The sequence below is a fragment of the Hermetia illucens genome, chromosome 3 (assembly GCF_905115235.1).
Source record: "Hermetia illucens chromosome 3, iHerIll2.2.curated.20191125, whole genome shotgun sequence".
Taxonomy (NCBI): Eukaryota; Metazoa; Arthropoda; class Insecta; order Diptera; family Stratiomyidae; genus Hermetia; species Hermetia illucens.
In genome coordinates this window covers 15,105,617-15,123,847 of record NC_051851.1, presented here as the reverse complement: position 1 = coordinate 15,123,847, position 18,231 = coordinate 15,105,617, and the positions used below count along the sequence as shown (strand labels likewise).

Here is an 18,231-nt window from a genome sequence, read left to right as displayed (position 1 = left end):
CGATTTGGTATTAAAATTTGAAACGACTGTAAAGCTTACAAAAACTTATTTAATTAATCAAAATAGGTGACAGTCGATTCAAAACACTTCTCCAAACGAGATACAAGAGAATGTATGCCAATTTTCAAAGGTTGATAAGATCGTTAAACGCAATTTTGATGACCCCTTCACTCCTCAATTGTTTTTCCCCCAAAAAAATGATCCAAATGCTTAAAAAAAAGTGGTAGTCACTTGGCGAAAGGTCCGGTGAATATGGTCAATGAGGCAGAGTCTCATACTGCAATTCGTTCAAGTTTTGAACCGTTGTTCTGGATTCATAAGGTCGTGCATTGTCGTGAAAGAGTATCACATCATCTCTGTTTACTAATCTCGACCGTTGAATACACAATTTTTGATGCATTTCCTCGAGTTGGGCACAGCATTTCTTTGCATTTATCGTTTCTCCTGATGCCAAAAAAGAATAGTGAATAACTCCAGCAATAGTCCACCAAACAGTCACCATTACCTTCTTCGGATGGGGGCTCGGTTTCGGCATATGCTTCGGTGGATCATCAGCATCTAGCCATTGTGCTGATCGGCGACGATTGTCGTATAATATCCACTTTTCATCACATGTCACTTCCCCACGTACTCGAGGAGGGCGATCAGACCCGAGTCTGCAAGGAACTCATCTGAAGTGGCTCTGCCACGAAGCCTCACCGGAGGTTATCTGGTACCATGGGAACCGGGATGGCCCTCTGAGAGCATATGCTCCACGAGAATTCTTGGAGGATGTGTTCTCGGCCCGGTTATTTGCGGTTGGCCCCCTAGTGGGAGTTTCATGGTGATCAGAGTGAGATTATGCGGTGTTTCCAACGATTAATTAAATGAAGTAATAAAAACTTGTTGTTTCTTTTTCGTTGGTGTGGGTATTTATTCTTGCAAATACCGATATTTCGGGAACCACTTCTTCCCTTCATCAGTGCTAACAAGTTGAACTTGTTGCTGATTTGGGTTAAACACCCAAGTTTTCCAAAAGAGTTGGCTGACGGTTTCATCCAGGGCAGAGACAACTTGTTAGCACTGATGAAGGGAACAAGTGGTTCCCGAAATATCGGTATTTGCAAGAATAAATCCCCACACCAACGAAAAAGAAACAACAAGTTTTTATTACTTCATTCGTTTCATGGTGGTTACGGTTATGCCTATATCGCGGGCAGAGCTCCTCGGAGCTCAAGCGTGGAGTTGCGCTGTACAACTCGGGTGCCGTACCCCTTAGTTGCGGCAGAGGTGTTAGATAGGCCTCGCATCCACTGATATGAATGCTGAGCCTGCACTCAGTATAAACCAGGACCGTTGTGTTTAATAATAATAATAATCGTTGGCGCAACAATCCATATTGGATCAGGGCCCTGAAGTGTGTTAGAGCACTTCATTCAAGACCGTAACGGTACACTAGGAGGCAATGTGGTCAGCATTGCGCTCGGCCGAGATTATTATCCTGATTTGACTCAGGTACTCATTCTCAGCTGAGTCGACTGGTATCCGACGTCAAATCACGATGCAAATTCCACTGCCACCAGATTTGAACCGCGACCTTCCGTATGACAGCCTAGTGCTCTAACCACTGGGCTATAAGGACACACCGTTGTGTTTGTTGTCCCAAAATCAATCCGTGTCCGAAGAGGACCGTGGGATTATGCCTACACGGCAGGTACTCACGTTAAACCCCCAGGACTTTCACCATATGCCACTATTCTGTGCAAAAAGGAATCGTTTCTGTTGCGGGAGAATAAAGAGCTGCAAATTTCCATTCGAAGCGCCACCTTTTCCTCCGTAACGGCATGCGGAACCCATTTGTCGAGCTTTTTCATCTTTCCAAGTTGTTGCAAGTGCCGGGAAACTGTCGAATGGTGTACACCCAGCTTCTCTGCAATGTCTCTCACGAACTGACGAGTGTCGGATTCTTGCTAGTCGTTGTCAATCGATGGTCCTGCATGTCCACATGGCTCACTTTGAAGGTTTACGTCGCCTGACCGCAATTTTTCAAACCACCGCCGTGTGGTTCCTTCGCTTACCGTATCAGCTACGAATGCGCTGTTAATGTTCCTGGTCACCTCCGCTGCTTTATGACCGAGTTTAAACTCATACAGAAAAAGTATACATTCTTGGCTCTTTTCCATCCTTTTCTCCTTTTTATTCACTGTTGTCACAACGATGGTCAAAACTGAAATGACTCTTAAAAATTTATATTGGCTATGCGGTTTCGATCGCAGGGCAGAGGCGATCTCATCAGACGCTGCCTCAGCGCCTCTACCTTACGGAGCAGCGTGACCGAAAGCGGCAACAGGTGGCATTTGGCTCGTTTATATTGAATTCAAAACCCGCCAAGGGTATGCATTTAATATTAATCGCCTTGTTAGAACCTAAACTGGTTTAAGCTAATAAAAATGAAAATTTTGTTTGGGATGAGCTTGTCCTGAGTCCACCATCTACTTGATGACGGGCTGCACATATTTGAGAAGCAACTTACTTCTCAAAAAAGCAAGCGATGGCGGCTTTACAGTTTCTTACCAGGGCAGATGCAAATCGTCAGACGCTGCCTCACCTCTGCCCTGGGAGCAGCGTGACCGTAGCGGCTCGCAAATGTTGGGTGCTCCTTTATATAATTCGTAGAACACGACATGCCTACGAATTATATTGAGCGCAAATCCGCCTTATTGACCAGAGCTTCGCCAGAGCTGAAATATTCGTTTTGAGAATGATGGGGTCCTAAGTCCGCATCAATTTAATGCTAAACCGGACCGGCTCCCCATTTGGTCCGGTCCAGCATTAAATTGATGCGAACTTAGGACCCCATCATCCTCAAAACTAACTTACTCCTGCTATTCAGTGCGCGGACTACTCTTTCGTGAGCAAGCGTCCAGTACTTTTAAAAATTTATAATATCCGCAGGGTAGAGACGCTGAGGCAGCGTCTGATGAGATCGCCTCTATCTATCGAAACCGCATAGCCAATATTATAAATTTTTAAAAGTACTGGGCGCTTGCCCACGAAAGAGTAGTCCGCGCACTGAATAGCAGAAGTAAGTTGCTTCTCAAATATGTGCAGCCCGCCATCAAGTAGATGGTGGGCTCAGAACTAGCTCATCCCAAACAAAATTTTCATTGAAATTACTCCTTGATTAAATGTAGGAGTATTTATACGTCATTATCCGACACCAACAGCGCCAACTGGTGCTGGTTTGATACAGCAAAATCACAACGAACTTCACTTGATTGCCAAATCGGCCATTTCATGTGCAACATTTGTCGTTTAGGAAAAACATTTGTTTCCTAATTGCATAATTTAATGAAGAGTTTAGACCCAAAATTCGAAAACCGCAATTCCGAATTGTTATCATAATTTCACTTTAGAAGATATACATGGACATGGCGGTTGGAGACGACAGATATATTTTTCGTCTGTAGAATCACTCTTTGCTCGCTGAAACGTGTCCTCGTTCCACACCATATGGTAAAACTTAAAAGGTATGATTATCGTATATTCAACTAAATTTCAACAGCATTTGAAACTAACATAAATCATTGTATTTATTCAGAAATGCATTGACCTGCATGAGACACACTCGCACATTAAAACTATTGGGATACGCTAAAATCGCTAAAATATTTTTTGTTTCAAAAAAATCTAATGGAGTCACGGTACTAACACAGTACTCATAATCTAACGGTACTCAATGAATGATACATTGGAGATTCCCTTAGCAATAATAATTTAAGTATTATTAATTTTTCACAATCATAGCCAAGAAAATTGTTTGCAAATCCTAGTTCAGGATTTTACCTTCTTATAAACTTGCTAATATGCATATGTATTTGCTTCAGGACTTTCAGTTTCAATATTTTATAGGCAGGGGAAGTTAGATTTGTTCATTTTCCTCTTTTATCATTTGAGTTTTCTTTTTCAATGAACCATATGAACGACTTTTGCTTATCACTTCGTGATTATGTTCCGGATTTAATACGGTTAAGGTTGTGCCGTTGGTTTTGATACGCGCCTTACATCGAAGAACCGCAAACTGACTGCACCGCCAATAAGTTATGCTCTCACGTTTCACGTGTCGATTGAATGTGTGTCTTTTCAATACCAATTGTCGGGTACCATATTTGCTTATGATAAAATATGGTCGATCTGAAATAGAAAAAGGTATTAGTGATATGGAAAGCAGGAGCAATTCAGTCTAGGGGTGGATATGGAGTAAATAGTTTAAATTCATTGTTATTTGGACTTTTTTTTCCGTTGTACGCCGTTCGTTTACAGTTCGCGGCCTTTTATAATCAACACTGCGCTGTTACAAGGACATATTCACCCTTGCAGCATTAGATGCTCTTCAGGTGCTGGCTTCTTCTCATGCAAACAATGATCACATCTAGTTGGCAATTTATCGCTAATTTTATTGATCAGTAATGTATAAAGCCGAATACGGTTGACGCATCAATTGACTTCAATAGCCGAGAAAATGAAAGGTTACACAGGATGCACTTTTTCCTGCAGTTCCTCTTTTTCCTGATTAGTGAAACCAAAGTAAATCTTAATGTTCTGTTATCTCAAAGGTAACATTAAATCTAACAATGTCTATTTTACCGAGCATCTCGATGGCGGCGTCTCAATATTAGTTTGTAATACATAAGTTGGCGACAGTTAGCAACAGGTGGGCAACACGAACGTTGCCAAATTTTATTCTGGCTTTTTAAATAAATCGAAAGAACTGAAGAAGTCAAATTTGTATGAACACTGACTCTTCCGTATTCTTAAGGAGATGTGTGTTGACAGCAGGAATTAACTCCCTTTGTCAGTTATTAATAACACGCACGAATTGCGTGACCATACCATCGTAGACGCCTCTCTCGCAACTTTTCCACGATCGGTGCAACCCCATAACGATTGCGAATATCCTCATTTCAGATATGATCAAAACGTGTCACGCCACTAGTCCAACGTAACATTTTCGTCTCCATTACCGCAAGACGCCGTTCATTGTCTTTTATAGTCGGCCAACACTCAGAACCATAGAGAGTGGCTAACTTAATGATTACTGAAATAAATTGCGTCTGGAAAATTAATACAAATAAATGCAGAATTCAATTCCGCACACCAAATTCCCTGCAATTAACAAATGCAATAAGTACAGTGGAACTGAAAAACTTCATTTAAAAATTTCACTTTATTTCAAAATTCAGTACAATACATTCACAAAAGAAAATATTGATTATGATTTTTTTGAACAAAAGCTGTCATGATGACTGATATACTTTATTTTACCATTTTTACTTTCGTCCATATTCAATTTGCACTTGCATTGTTGATTAGAGCATCGCCAATATGATCGATATGCCATTGCTCTATATTTGTAAAACTTTTTATCACCAATTTTTAGAACATATTGTGTGTTTTCTTGTTTGAAGTATGCTACCTCTGGAAGATAATTGTTTATACATGTTTATTATTTATACGATATTTGAAATTGAATTAATTAAATGTTGAAATTCGTTTAAGATACTTAGATGGACTGAGGAATACACAAAATAGTATCGATTCGATCGATAGTGCGTGTAAATACATCAGAATTGAAATCGGAAGTGAGTTTTAAATTCCAAGGCTTATTCAAGGCGTTTTATTGCTAGAACTTACATTTAAATAAAGGATAAGTAAACTTTAAGTGTCAATAGTAGCGCGTGGGATAAAACGGTCCCGGGAAAATTCCCCGGAAAAAGTTCTCATCAGAGACAAGTTAAAAATGCCTCAAATGGCTAAAAGTGCTGGAGTGTCGTCACAAAATGGTTGTCCGGTTTTGACTGATTAGGTTATTGATCCCTCAATTTCCGAACAAGCACCAAAAAAATTAAAATACCGCCAATAACTTTCACGAAGTTACAACGTGCGACTATTCCCCCCACCCTTTGGAAATTGAAAGTTGATAAATTTTCCATTAAAATTATTTCAATTGAACGCAGACTTTTGCTTGAGGATATTGCGGATTATGATAAGTTATCGGCTTACTTAACGGCCAAAAACGTAAAATATTTCACATATTAACGGCCAGAATTGAAGGCGGACCTCAACATTCCGTGCCCAGAACTGAGCGATTTAAATACCTCGGGTCAATGCTATCAGCCAATGGAGAACTGCGTTATGAAATTGCTGCACGCATTAACACAACCTGGATGAAGTGGCGTTCCACAACTGTCGCCCTCTATGGTTCTGAGTGTTAGCCAACTATAAAAGACAATGAACGCCGTTTGGCGGTAATGGAGACGAAGATGTTGCGTTGGACTAGTGACGTAACACGTTTTGATCACATCCGAAATCCGCGATCATTATGTGGTTGCACCGATCGTGGAAAAATTGTAAGGGAGACGTCTTCGATAGTATGGTCACGCAATTCGTGCTAACGAGAATTCACTTGCCAAGATTGGTCTGAACATCGAAGTCGATGGTAAACGACCAAACAACGGTGGCTTGATACGCTGGATGGGAATTTAAAAGTCTCGAGATTGCAGCCAGATCGGGCATTCGATAGAGCCAAATGGCGAAACCGATCACAATAAACCGACTCTGCTTGTGAACCGGACAAAGGCTGAAGAAAAACAAGAAGATACCGAAGGCAAGAGGCAAGTGCTTCCCGAAATATCGATGTATGCGGTAATAATATAATAAATACACCGGAGACATTGTTTTATTCTTTTCTCTATTTCGATCGCTAGCATCATCGGAATTTATATTTCTGTACCTATGTAGGTCACTAAAATTATATCCTTGTGTTTAGTATCATAATCCTTTTCGAATGTGTTTGAATAGCACAAGCTGCAATTTAAATCGACTAGTCAAAATTGCAAGGAATTCTGCAATGTATCTACACTCAATCGGACGCTTTCAAGAGGCCGCAGATGTATGAATTCTTCCATTTGAAACCAATGCTAAAAATGCATTACAATCCCTTAATCAACTTATGAATTTCGAATATTATGTATGATGTGCGGACCCACTCAAAGACGGACAGAAACTACTTTATGTAAATACCAAATGTACTTTATCTAAACTCTTCCCAGGACTTCCCGGCGCGTCGACATTCCTCCTCCACTGTTTTATGCCAAGTGCGCTTGAGGTAGCCCATCTTGGGAGAGGGGAATCCACTACATATCGCAGTCAGTAATTAAATTGTCGCCCCTCCTCAATGTGTGTGACCTATCCACTACCTCTCCCGCCTTCCGATCACATCGTGTACGGGTGACAGATCTGACCTCGGGATAGAACAAATAGATGTCATCAACGTAATCGAGATGTAAGAGGAAAGATTCCCAAGTCCATCCTCCACGCCCTCCGGACAAGGCAGTATGAAAAACTTCACCGATAACAAAAAGCAACAATATCAGTGACAAGATACAACCTTTCGACCTCAAACTCGTCTAAGATTTTACTTCGATGCAACACGTAACATTTTACTCCATCATATGTCGCTCTAATAATAGCTATGCCGGAATATTCTCTTGCGTAGAACACACCAGATACTCTCCAACAGAGGGTAGGCCATTTAACGTCGGCCCATCTTGCAACCCTGTAACTTTTGACAAGAATGTCAGATTGACTAATGACATACCGCGTTTGAAGCGTCAGTCCATGACAATTTATAGCATGGAGCAGTACACTCCAAAAGAACGCGCTGAAATAATTCAGCTTTACATTCAAAATAAGTTCCCAATTGTGTTAACTCAACGTGCATTTCGTAAAAAAAAAAATAAAGTGAAAAGTGCTCCATCTAGAGCAGTAGTAGTCTCAGCAACACCAGTCACGCATCCAGCAACGTACAAGACGTTCCGATGAAAATATTATATAATATTAAAATAATAATATTAAAATATTAAGTATTGGGGAGACTCCGGGAACATCGCGTTATCGCCGTTCCCAGGAGTTAGGCATTGCAAGAATCACACTCAGGCTCATAATTCATATCAACTTAAAAATGTTTCCGTACAAAATTCAATTGACACAAAAATTAAACGCAGCTGATTATCAGAAACGCCTTGATTATGCCAAATGGGCCATCGAAATTATTCACAATGAGCCAAAAGTCTGGCGAAAAATCATCATGTCAGACGAGGCTCATTTTCAGTTAAATGGAGGCGTATATAAGCAAAATTGTCGCTTCTAAGCTACCGAAAATCCTCAATTGAAGAACAGCCTCTCTTCGATCAAAAAGTGACTGTGTGTTGCGGTGTTTGTGCGGAAAAGCCGGACCCTGTTACCATCAATCGCGATCGTTATCGGGCCATGATTCGTGATTTTGTCATGCCAATCATCGAAGAAAATGACATGGAAGGTTTCTGGTTTCAGCAGGACGGAGCAATTTGCCACACTTCACGTGATACAATCCTTTTTTGAACCCATTGTTCCCCGGAAGGTTGATATCCAAAAATGGTGATTTGTGATTTGACGCCACCAGACTTTTTTCTGTGGAACTATCTCAAATCCAAAATATACATAAACAATCCAAGGACTCTAGCTCAACTCAAAAACAACATTCGACGCGAAATAGCCGGCATATCGGCCAACACGATGGAAAACGCTAAAAAAAGAGCACATTTGGCCATTAAGACGATGGTAGCGATGTTCAGTGATACATAATTTGTTGCCTTTACCAATGGCATCGCAGTAACACCGGGAAGCTCACTGAAAGTTTACCCAGTTAATGATGTGACCGCGAATGTAGACTACACAGAATAGTCCGACCTAAATCTTTTAACTAGAAAAACACTCAATTATCTTTCTAATAAAAAAAAAGGAAGATAAATCTCCAAATCAGAGGAAACTTAGTTGTAATGTAGAGAATTGTCTAGTTTTTGAACATCAGGTGAGACTTTAAGCTGACTTACTCAGCGCAGATACAATATGCAACAGAGAATACCGGTCAAGCAGTTGCTGCCCTAAGCAAACTCATGACTACTATAAGCGGCCCCATTCAATATAAAAGGAGCTCCTCACAACAGTGACACCACCACACTGAATGGATGTAAAATATGAGCGGACACATCACAAGCAAAATGGCAAAGACAGCCGACCAGAATTCAAAGAACGGCAACGCTAGAAGGCAACATATCAGAATGTATCAGAGTCGATCGCAATCATTCTCAACGGAATCCCTATATCAACTAGACGTGGATTCCTCCCAAAGTAACCGTTTTTAATAATAATAATAATCGTTGGCGCAACAATCCATATTGGATCAAGGCCTTGATTCAAGGCCTTCATTCAAGACCGTAAAGGTACACTACAGGATTACAGGATCCCATAGCAGGCAATGTGGTCAGCATTGCGCTCGCCCGAGATTATTACCCTGATTTGACTCAGCTACTCATTCACAGCTGAGTCGACTGGTAACCGACGTCAGATCACGGTACAAATCCCACTGCTACCAGTGAGATTTGAACCGCGACCTTCCGCACAACAGCCTTGTGCTCTAACAACGGACTCACCGGACACACCGTTTTTAGATACTATAAAAAGCGACAGTCTGGTTGTTGCAGCGTAATGTATTTCACTTATCTCACCTGCAAAAGGAATACTAGTATTAAATATACTGGATGTCCTTCCTTTTTGAGAAAGGGAGACGTCTTCGATGGTATGGTTACGCAATTCGTGCTAACGAGAATTCACTTGCCAAAATTGGTCTGAACATCGAAGTCGATGGTAAACCACCAAACAACGGTGGCTTGAATGTCAGCAGAACAAATAAGAATGCAAAGGAGTATGTAACACTATTATAGTTTCAAAACCGCAAGGATGAAATATGGTAAAGAAAGGATAACCTTGAAGTTATGATCTTTAGCACGTACAAATATCCATGGAATCAACCAAGTCAGGAAGACTAAACACAGAGGGAGAAAGTAAATCATGTTTATAGGGGGAACAGAATTCCATAGCATATTTGCGGGATGATTACCAGAGAGCTAACTATCCCGTGGCCTTTGTATGTTATGTATTTGTTTTCTTGGTGGTTTTTCCATCCCATGTGGCAGGCCATAAACGACTGTGCACGGAAGCATGTGGATTCCATATAAGAGCACTGCGTAACATACACGGCACTATAATATCAGAGTCCACGCGCAAGTGATCAAAAAACGTCGAACATGTGCAATGCTTTTCTTCCACCATTCAAATTTAAGCATTGCGCCGGGAAACGAATCTCCGGTATGTAGTCTTCTTGCTACAACTATTATTTAGCTTCTATCTTGTTACTCACTCAATACTTAGCATCACAATAAATTTTTTCTATAAATTCACGTTAATAAAAATGACAAAGTATTTCTCTTAAAAAAAAAAAAAGTCTAAAAACAAAAGTAAGGAACCAAACTCTGGGCATTACATGTAAATGGTGATAAAAAGTGAAACCTAGTATAATTATTAGGTCCAGATAAATGATATTAATGGAACTAGCATAGAATGTCCCCAAGAATTATTTTAATTTTCCGCTTCAGGACTGATCCTCTATTCACGAATAGTACTTTCTGCCACAGCAGCATTAATGGGAGAAAAATCGAAGGCCTTGAGCAATTTGTGTACTTGGGGAGCATTGTTTCTGCCGATGGCACCAAACTTGATGCTACTCAACACATTAACAGCGGTAATCCCATCTTCGCTGGGAATGTAGCTATTTTAACACCTACATCAAGTTGACAGTGTTACGCGCCACTGTTCTGTCTATGCTGCTTATTGGGAGCAGTACATAGGAAGTTAGCTCTAATGTTAGTCAAAAGCTCTCACCGACCCATGTTTGCAAGGTGTTCACCGAGGTACATTGAACTGAGACAATATCAAGTACAGAATTTCGTCGGCGTACGAGCCATTTTGAAGGTTGAAGTGACAATGAGTTGGTGAGGCATTGAGAAGGGCGACAATTTGATTGTGGGCTATGTTATGCAATATCCTGGAATAGCCAACTACTGAACCGCAAAGGAACTACATGACGTAGAACAGTGGTGTAAGATAATAATAATAATAATCGTTGGCGCAACAATCCATGTTGGATCAGGGCCTTGAAGTGTGTTAGAGCACTTCATTCAAGACCGTAACGGTACACTAGGAGGCAATGTGGTCAGCATTGCGCTCGCCCGAGATTATTACCCTGATTTGACTCAGGTACTCATTCACAGCTGAGTCGACTGGTGTCCGACGTCAAATCACGATACAAGTCCCACTGCCACCAGCGAGATTTGAACCGCGAGCTTCCGTAGGACAGCGTTGCGCTCTAACCACTCAGCTATCCGGACACGCGGTGTAAGATGCTTGTCATAAATTATTGAGAAGAGATAAAGCATATTGTCTGGCAACCAAACCCAATGAGGCGTACTACCTTGATCAAAAAGTTCCCGGAATGATTGTCGTGTGGCGGTCTTAGCACTCGTCTGTCCTTCTTTTTGTGTGTATGTTTATTACTCAACTGTCACTGATATTGCCGCCAAAGTTAGGCGTTATGTCATTATCAGTTGTGAAAGTTACGTTGAGTTGAGTACATGTATCTCTGAGCGTGTTCATGATTTTCGAGAATTTCATGCAGAAGAAGGTACGTGTGCACATCGCCAAAGACATGATTTTCATGGCTGATTCTGACCCAACATTCATCAAACGCATCAATTCTGGAGACGGACTTATGAGTACGACGCGTTGTACACATCAGGCGAGTAAATGATGCACGTCAGATGAGCCGAGACCGAAGAAACCGCGTTTCCAGCCAAAGAAGACGGCGATGCTCACGGTTTTCATCGTCAGACTGTCAACAAGGGATACTATTTGGGTGTTTTGAGACGTTTGCGTGAATCAGTCCGTCAAAAACGCAAGCATTTGTGGCCGAACAACTCGTGGATCTTGCACCACGATAATGCACCGTCGCACAATGCCATGATTAGCCACGAGTTTTTGGCTAAAAACAACACGAATACAATCCAACAACCACCGAATTCACCTGATTTGGCCCCGTGCGATTTCTTCCTCTTGATTCGAATCAAAAAACCACTGAGAGGAACGCGTTTCAGTAGTCGAGAGGAGATAATGGAAAAATCGAAGATGGCCCAAATGGAGATACCAAATATGGAGTTTTAAAAATGTTTCGAGGACTGGACCAAGCGTTGGCATAAGTGCGTTGTAGTCGATGGGGACTAATTTAAAAGGGACTAGATCGATTTTCAACCATAAGCGGGTATCGTTTATTTTTCAATGAATTCCGGGAGCTTTTTGATCAAGATAGTATGTGTCTTTAGGATGCATACTAGTCTATGACATGCTTTCTATTCGTTCTTAAAAAAGGATATCAAAGAGAACTCTATAGAAAAAAAAAACGTTTGTATTTGTTCGTGTCATTCAATTTTATTCTTTTTTCTTATTTGGAATATCATTAAAATTGTATTCTAAGATCACATTTCATCAGCTCCCCCTGTTTTCAAAGGTTACACTTTTAACAGTGTTAGATCATGTCAGGAAATAGTACTATCAACAAAATTGTATTTCGAAATTAAGCATGAATTTTTATTGGAAAAGTGTGTTTACAGACATACTTTCCCCGCAGATGTCTGCATCGAAGTCAGTGTTATTTCTCGATGCAAAGCCTGGATTTATGGAATTTCTTACTAGGCCCTGTCAACGATTACAACTCTTTTTACTCCATCAAATTTCAACCATAACTCTCCTGGTCTGGCATTTCAATTTTCATCAGACAACGTTTCTTGAACCTCTTAAACCATCCATCACTAGCACTAAAACTACGATTTTCCGAGAACGCGTTAAACTTCGGCATTACTTTGATGTCGCGATAAATTTGTAATGCTTGTAACTTGATGGAATTATCAGTCAATCGAATATTTTTATCGTTTCTATCTTGTATCCAATCCACAAGATGTCTTTCCATTGTTTCCATTAAACAGCTACGAACACGTTTTTGATGGCGAACAATCTGAGAAGGTCCTGATTCATAGCTTGCACGAATTTTCGCCTCGTTCTTTCGAATTGATCGGATTGTTCCTTCATTCAATCCAAGTGATTTTGCAATGGCGGTCGCGCGCTCTTTCATTCGCAATCTATTCAAAATATTAATTTTATCTTCAAGATCGATAGATCGACGTGATCTTTTTGAAACTATATTGATGATTTTCACATGATGATGACCTGAAAGAAAAGTGATGGTCAGTATAGGAGAAAGTGGAGAGTTAATATTACCTTTTGAAGGCATCCAAAAGTATTGAGTGCGAATGGGGACCTTTACGTTGGGAAGATAATGAATGTAATACATTTTTAGATTCAAATGTTAGAAGTTATATAACCAACCTTTTATGATACATCAAACACTCGTGTTTGTCATTGAACTCCTGATGAATAACAAAATAACAGCAAAACTAAGGACGATAAGGGTTACTCGCGTAAAAATAAAACACGGTTTATTTCAATTAATTTTATAGACAAATGAGGATTGAGAAGAAAATGATTCCCAGTTTCGTAGTTCAAAATTATAACTAATAAACTAAGTATTTTGCTCAACGAAATTATATGTAATTATAAAACTTAACACTATTCTTTTACAAGCTCCTTATGTTCCTAAAAACATATTTGCCTTATACAAATTACATGCACGGAATAAATACATCTAATATCATTAGTACCAGTCACTGACTGTATCTTTATTTCTATAACATAGTTTACATCACTTTTCATGGATCTCGTCTCCATTCAAGAGTAACTTAGATTAGTATTGTTCTTTCTCTTCGGGTCATTTACCTACTATTACATTTGGGGCCCATGATTATGTGGATGTTTTCCTAATTTAATGGATCCATCGAACCGAGTCACACAACGTGCCAAACACTTATCATCTGACGCACGTTTTCCATTGCCTTTTGAACATATCCAGTTTATGGATGATCGGAATGTTGCTTCACGCTTAAACATATAACCGTTGAAAATAAGATTGATGCCTCGTTTTTGATTTTCCATATACCACAAGAGGGCATCTTTAATCCAAACACCTAATGGATAATCGATCGGAACAAATGGCTTCTGAGAATCGTAAGGATTTGATGAGGACGATGACAGGATTCGATTGTTACGCGAGTATTTGATGACTAAAAGAAATGTGATTGAAATAACAAAATTACATTTCAAAGTTTATATTCAAGTTTTTATTAATTTTCAGAAAATAATTAGATATCGATGACGAATTAATAAAACTACACGGCTTGGCATTCAATTATTTATTTCTTTATTTTTGAATTTGATTCCAACTCCATTTCACGACCCTTTATGTACTAGGAAAACGGAATCTCAGATATTTCATTACTTATTTCTCCATAAATTTAGAACATTTTATTTAATTACAAACAACAAATATATTTAAAAAATAGGTGTCTACTTACAACGCCAACATTTTAAAAATAACAGATTTTATTGACACTTTTTTTACATGTTTTGCAAGGTCCAATGACTGGCTTTATTTAAATTGATACTTTTACGATCCGTGCTAACTAAACAAACGACCAAAAATACGAAATTTATCTGATAGCATATTATCGTTGTATCTTGTTGAAAAAAACCTTCCCCTTTTACGATAGAAAGGCTCTCTGTCAAATTCTGATTGGTGGACTGAAAACTATATTTAGAACTTAATAGACTCGGCTCCAATTGCATTTCTCACTACCCACAATGTTTTCTCTTAGGTTATAAACTCCGTTGCTAACATGAACTCATTAGTCTAAGCATCAGCATAACATATAGGGGTTCTCCTTCCCTAGTTCCTTCATACGAGCACGAAATGTTAACAAACTTCAGGATTCAATCAATTTACGTGGGAAAGACAAATTTGTTAATAGTGATACAGTTTCCGCCAAAATTTTCAGTATTATGCTCCATATTTTTATCTCTTTTGTATATCCAGGATAAACTTAAACAGTTTCGAGTAGATGTCAAAAGTATAGTAATGACTAATTATTATCAGCTTCATTTATACAGAAGGAGATCGGTGATATTTGAGGCCTAGATGTCATGACTTTTTTCAGACTCTTCGAATGGATAGTTTTTGAGAAGAGGCCTTGCTGTAAGCGTGTATTTTTTGCCTCTCGACTCACCCCTTTACAATCAATAAGAAAACTTAATACTTAGAAAAGTACTAATTGAAACTTTCCATTTCCATGTACCAGGTGTACAAGGTTAAATCCACTGTTTGCGCACAGATGGCATCAGTGAGCATAACAAGCTCCTATGAGCACGCCATATTTTTTTTTAGTACGACATTTGTTAACAATTGTCAGTCCATATCATCAGCAAATTCATGCAAAAACATATTTTCTTTTCTTCAATAATCACGTCCAATTTTGTTCCCGGAAAAAAGCATTTGCGGGAAGCTCTACTTTTTTCCTTCAATTTGAAGAAATCAGCCGCTGAATCACATCGCATGCTTGTGGAGGCCTATGGCGACAATTCACTATCGGAAACAACGTGCCGAGACTTTCCGTCGGTTCAAAGATAGCGTTGTTCCCTTCATCAGTGCTAACTGAAACTTGTTAGCACTGATGAAGGGAACAAGTGGTTCCCGAAATATCAGCAGTTGCAAGAATAAATATTCACATCAACGAAAAAGAAACAACAAGCTTTTATTATTTTATGAAAAGCTGATTTTCCTCCATGGTAATGCTCCATCGCACACGTCGAAAAAAGCTCGAAACTACTTAGCAACACTCAACTGAGAGATACTATTCAATTCATCGGCTTAAAAATGATAAGTCGCCAGGAGCCGATGGAATTACAGCCGAATTTGTTAAATATGGAGACGACCAATTACACCAAGTGGTTCATCAACTTATGCTCAAGGTATGGGACAGCGAATCAATGCCTAACGACTGGCAACGAGGCATTATCTGTCTCATACATAAAAAGGGGGATAACACACAGTGCAGCAATTATAGAGGTATCACGTTGCTGAGTACTATCTATAAGATATTCTCCACTACCTTGCTAGGCCGGATCGCCCCATACACCCAGAACATCATTAGCCCATACCAAAGAGGCTTCACTCCAGGCAAATCAACAACAGATCAGATTTTCTCTCTGCGGTAAGCCATGAAAAAACTATTGGAATATGGATAACAGTTGCACCATCTATTCATCGACTTCAAAGCCGCCTATAAAAGCATAGCCAGGCTAAAACTGTACACGGCCATGAGAGAATTCGGTATCCCGACGAAACAGATAAGACTGACTAGGCTGACCCTGACCAATGTACGAGATCAGATAAAAGCAGCAGGATCACTCTCAAGACCATTCGACATCAACAATGGTCTAAGACAAGGGGATACCCTATCATGCGTCCTGTTTAACCTGGCCCTCGAGAAAGTGATCCATGTTGCTGAGGTAAATGCAGGAGGTACGATCCTCTTTAAGTCCACCCAACTACTGGCCTATGCTAGAGATATCGACATCATGGGAAGAACCATCCGAGACGTACAAACTGCCTTCATCCAGATCGAGGACGCGGCAATGGGCGCGAGATCTTGGGCTGCATATCAATGAAGGCAAGACAAAGTACGAGGGCGGTCCGATAAGTACTTAGCCTACCAAAAAAAAACGAAAATTTTTGAAAAGTGGCGATTTATTTCTCGACATAGTCTCCTTTTAACTCGATACACTTCTTCCAGCGATGCTCCAACTTCTTTAACCCGTCTGAAAAATACGTTTTCTCGAGGTCTGCAAAGTGGGCTTCCGTGGCGGCTATAACCTCCTCATTCGACTCAAATTTCTGCCCGGCGAGTGACTTTTTCAAGTTAGGAAAAAAATAATAGTCGCACGGGGCCAAATCTGGGGAATACGGTGGATGGGGCAGCAGTTCGTAGCCCAATTCGACCAATTTGGAAGTGTGAGCCGGTGCGTTATCGTGGTGGAAGAGCACTTTTTTCTTCACCAAATGCGGCCGTTTTTTCCGCAATTCGGCGTCAAATCGGCTCAATAATTCGGCATAGTGCAGCCCTGTGATCGTTTTGTCCTTCTCCAGGTAGTCGATGTAGATCACACCTTGTGAATCCCAGAAAACGGCGGCCATCACCTTTCCTGCCGATTGCACAGTCTTTGCCTTCTTGGAAGCACGTTCGCCGGGTAAAGTCCACTGTTTCGACTGTTCCTTGGTCTCTGGAGTGTACCAGTGGATCCATGTTTCGTCGACGGTCACGAAACGACGAAGAAACTCCTTCGAATTGTGCTTAAACAGCGTCAAACACTGCTCTGAAGTGGTTTCACGGTTGCGCTTGTTGTCCGGAGTGAGCAAATGCGGCAGCCATCTCGCCGACAGCTTTCTCATGCCCAAAATTTCGTGCAGGATATGACCCACGCGGTCTTTTGAGATGCCTACTGTCTAGGCTATCTCGCGTACCTTCAATCGGCGGTCTGCCAATACAAGGTCATGGATTTTTGTAACGTTCTTCTCCGCAGTAGCCGTTTTCGGGGCACCGGGCGTGGCTCATCAAAAACTGACGTGCGACCACGTTGAAATTCATTAAACCAATTTTTGACGGTTGCCATCGAAGGAGAAGCGTCACCGTACACAGCATCCAAGCGTTCTTTGATTTCGCTGCGCGATTTCCCTTCCAAAAACAAGAATCGAATCACCGACCGATATTGTTCTTTTTCCATTTTTCTAAAATTCGCCCGCACGCCCGCTTCTACACGCGCTAAAAACAAAACTACAAGTCCTATTCGACTAAAATTTTGACAGTAGCCGTCTAAGAGAATGTTCTACACGACAGTAAATACTTCTTGCAATAGTAGCGCCATCGGGCGGAGAGGCTAAGTACTTATCGGACCGCCCTCGTATATGGTGGCAACGTCAGCATCAACCAACCAACAACATCAAACAGCGCTGGTCAAACAGGAAGAATAAAGACGGGAGACTACAACTTTGAGACCATTGATAATTTCTCCTATCTAGGGTCGAAAATCACAACCGATAACAACTACGACGAAGAAATCCGCGCACGGTTGTTGGCTGCCAGCAGAGCCTATTTCAGTTTACAAAAACTGTTCTGCTCGAAACGTCTCACCATCAAGCTCTTACTGTACAAGACAATGATCTTGGATTCTTAGCAAGAAAAATTGCGAACTCTGGTCGCGTTCGAGCGAAGAATCCACTGAAGAATTTTTGGCCCCCTACATGAAGATGGACGATTC

At 40.6% G+C, this 18,231-nt stretch overlaps 1 protein-coding gene across 23 annotated transcripts in view; it reads right to left on the bottom strand.

Annotated features, from left to right (window-relative positions):
- LOC119650904 (modifier of mdg4) overlaps nucleotides 1-18,231 on the bottom strand; it is a 301,775-nt gene that overhangs the window by 80,091 nt on the left and 203,453 nt on the right. The window contains exon 5 of one of the 23 annotated variants that reach the window (XM_038054113.1): nucleotides 3,587-4,173. The exons of 19 other annotated variants lie outside the window; for them this stretch is intronic. In XM_038054113.1, the coding sequence (XP_037910041.1) occupies nucleotides 3,902-4,173 (272 nt within the window). In that variant the 3' untranslated portion in view covers nucleotides 3,587-3,901. Of the gene's footprint in view, nucleotides 1-3,586; nucleotides 4,174-5,187; nucleotides 5,458-12,688; nucleotides 13,195-13,462; nucleotides 14,145-18,231 lie in introns of those variants that run through there. 3 more of the 23 variants (XM_038054129.1, XM_038054093.1, XM_038054105.1) reach the window with 3 other exon arrangements.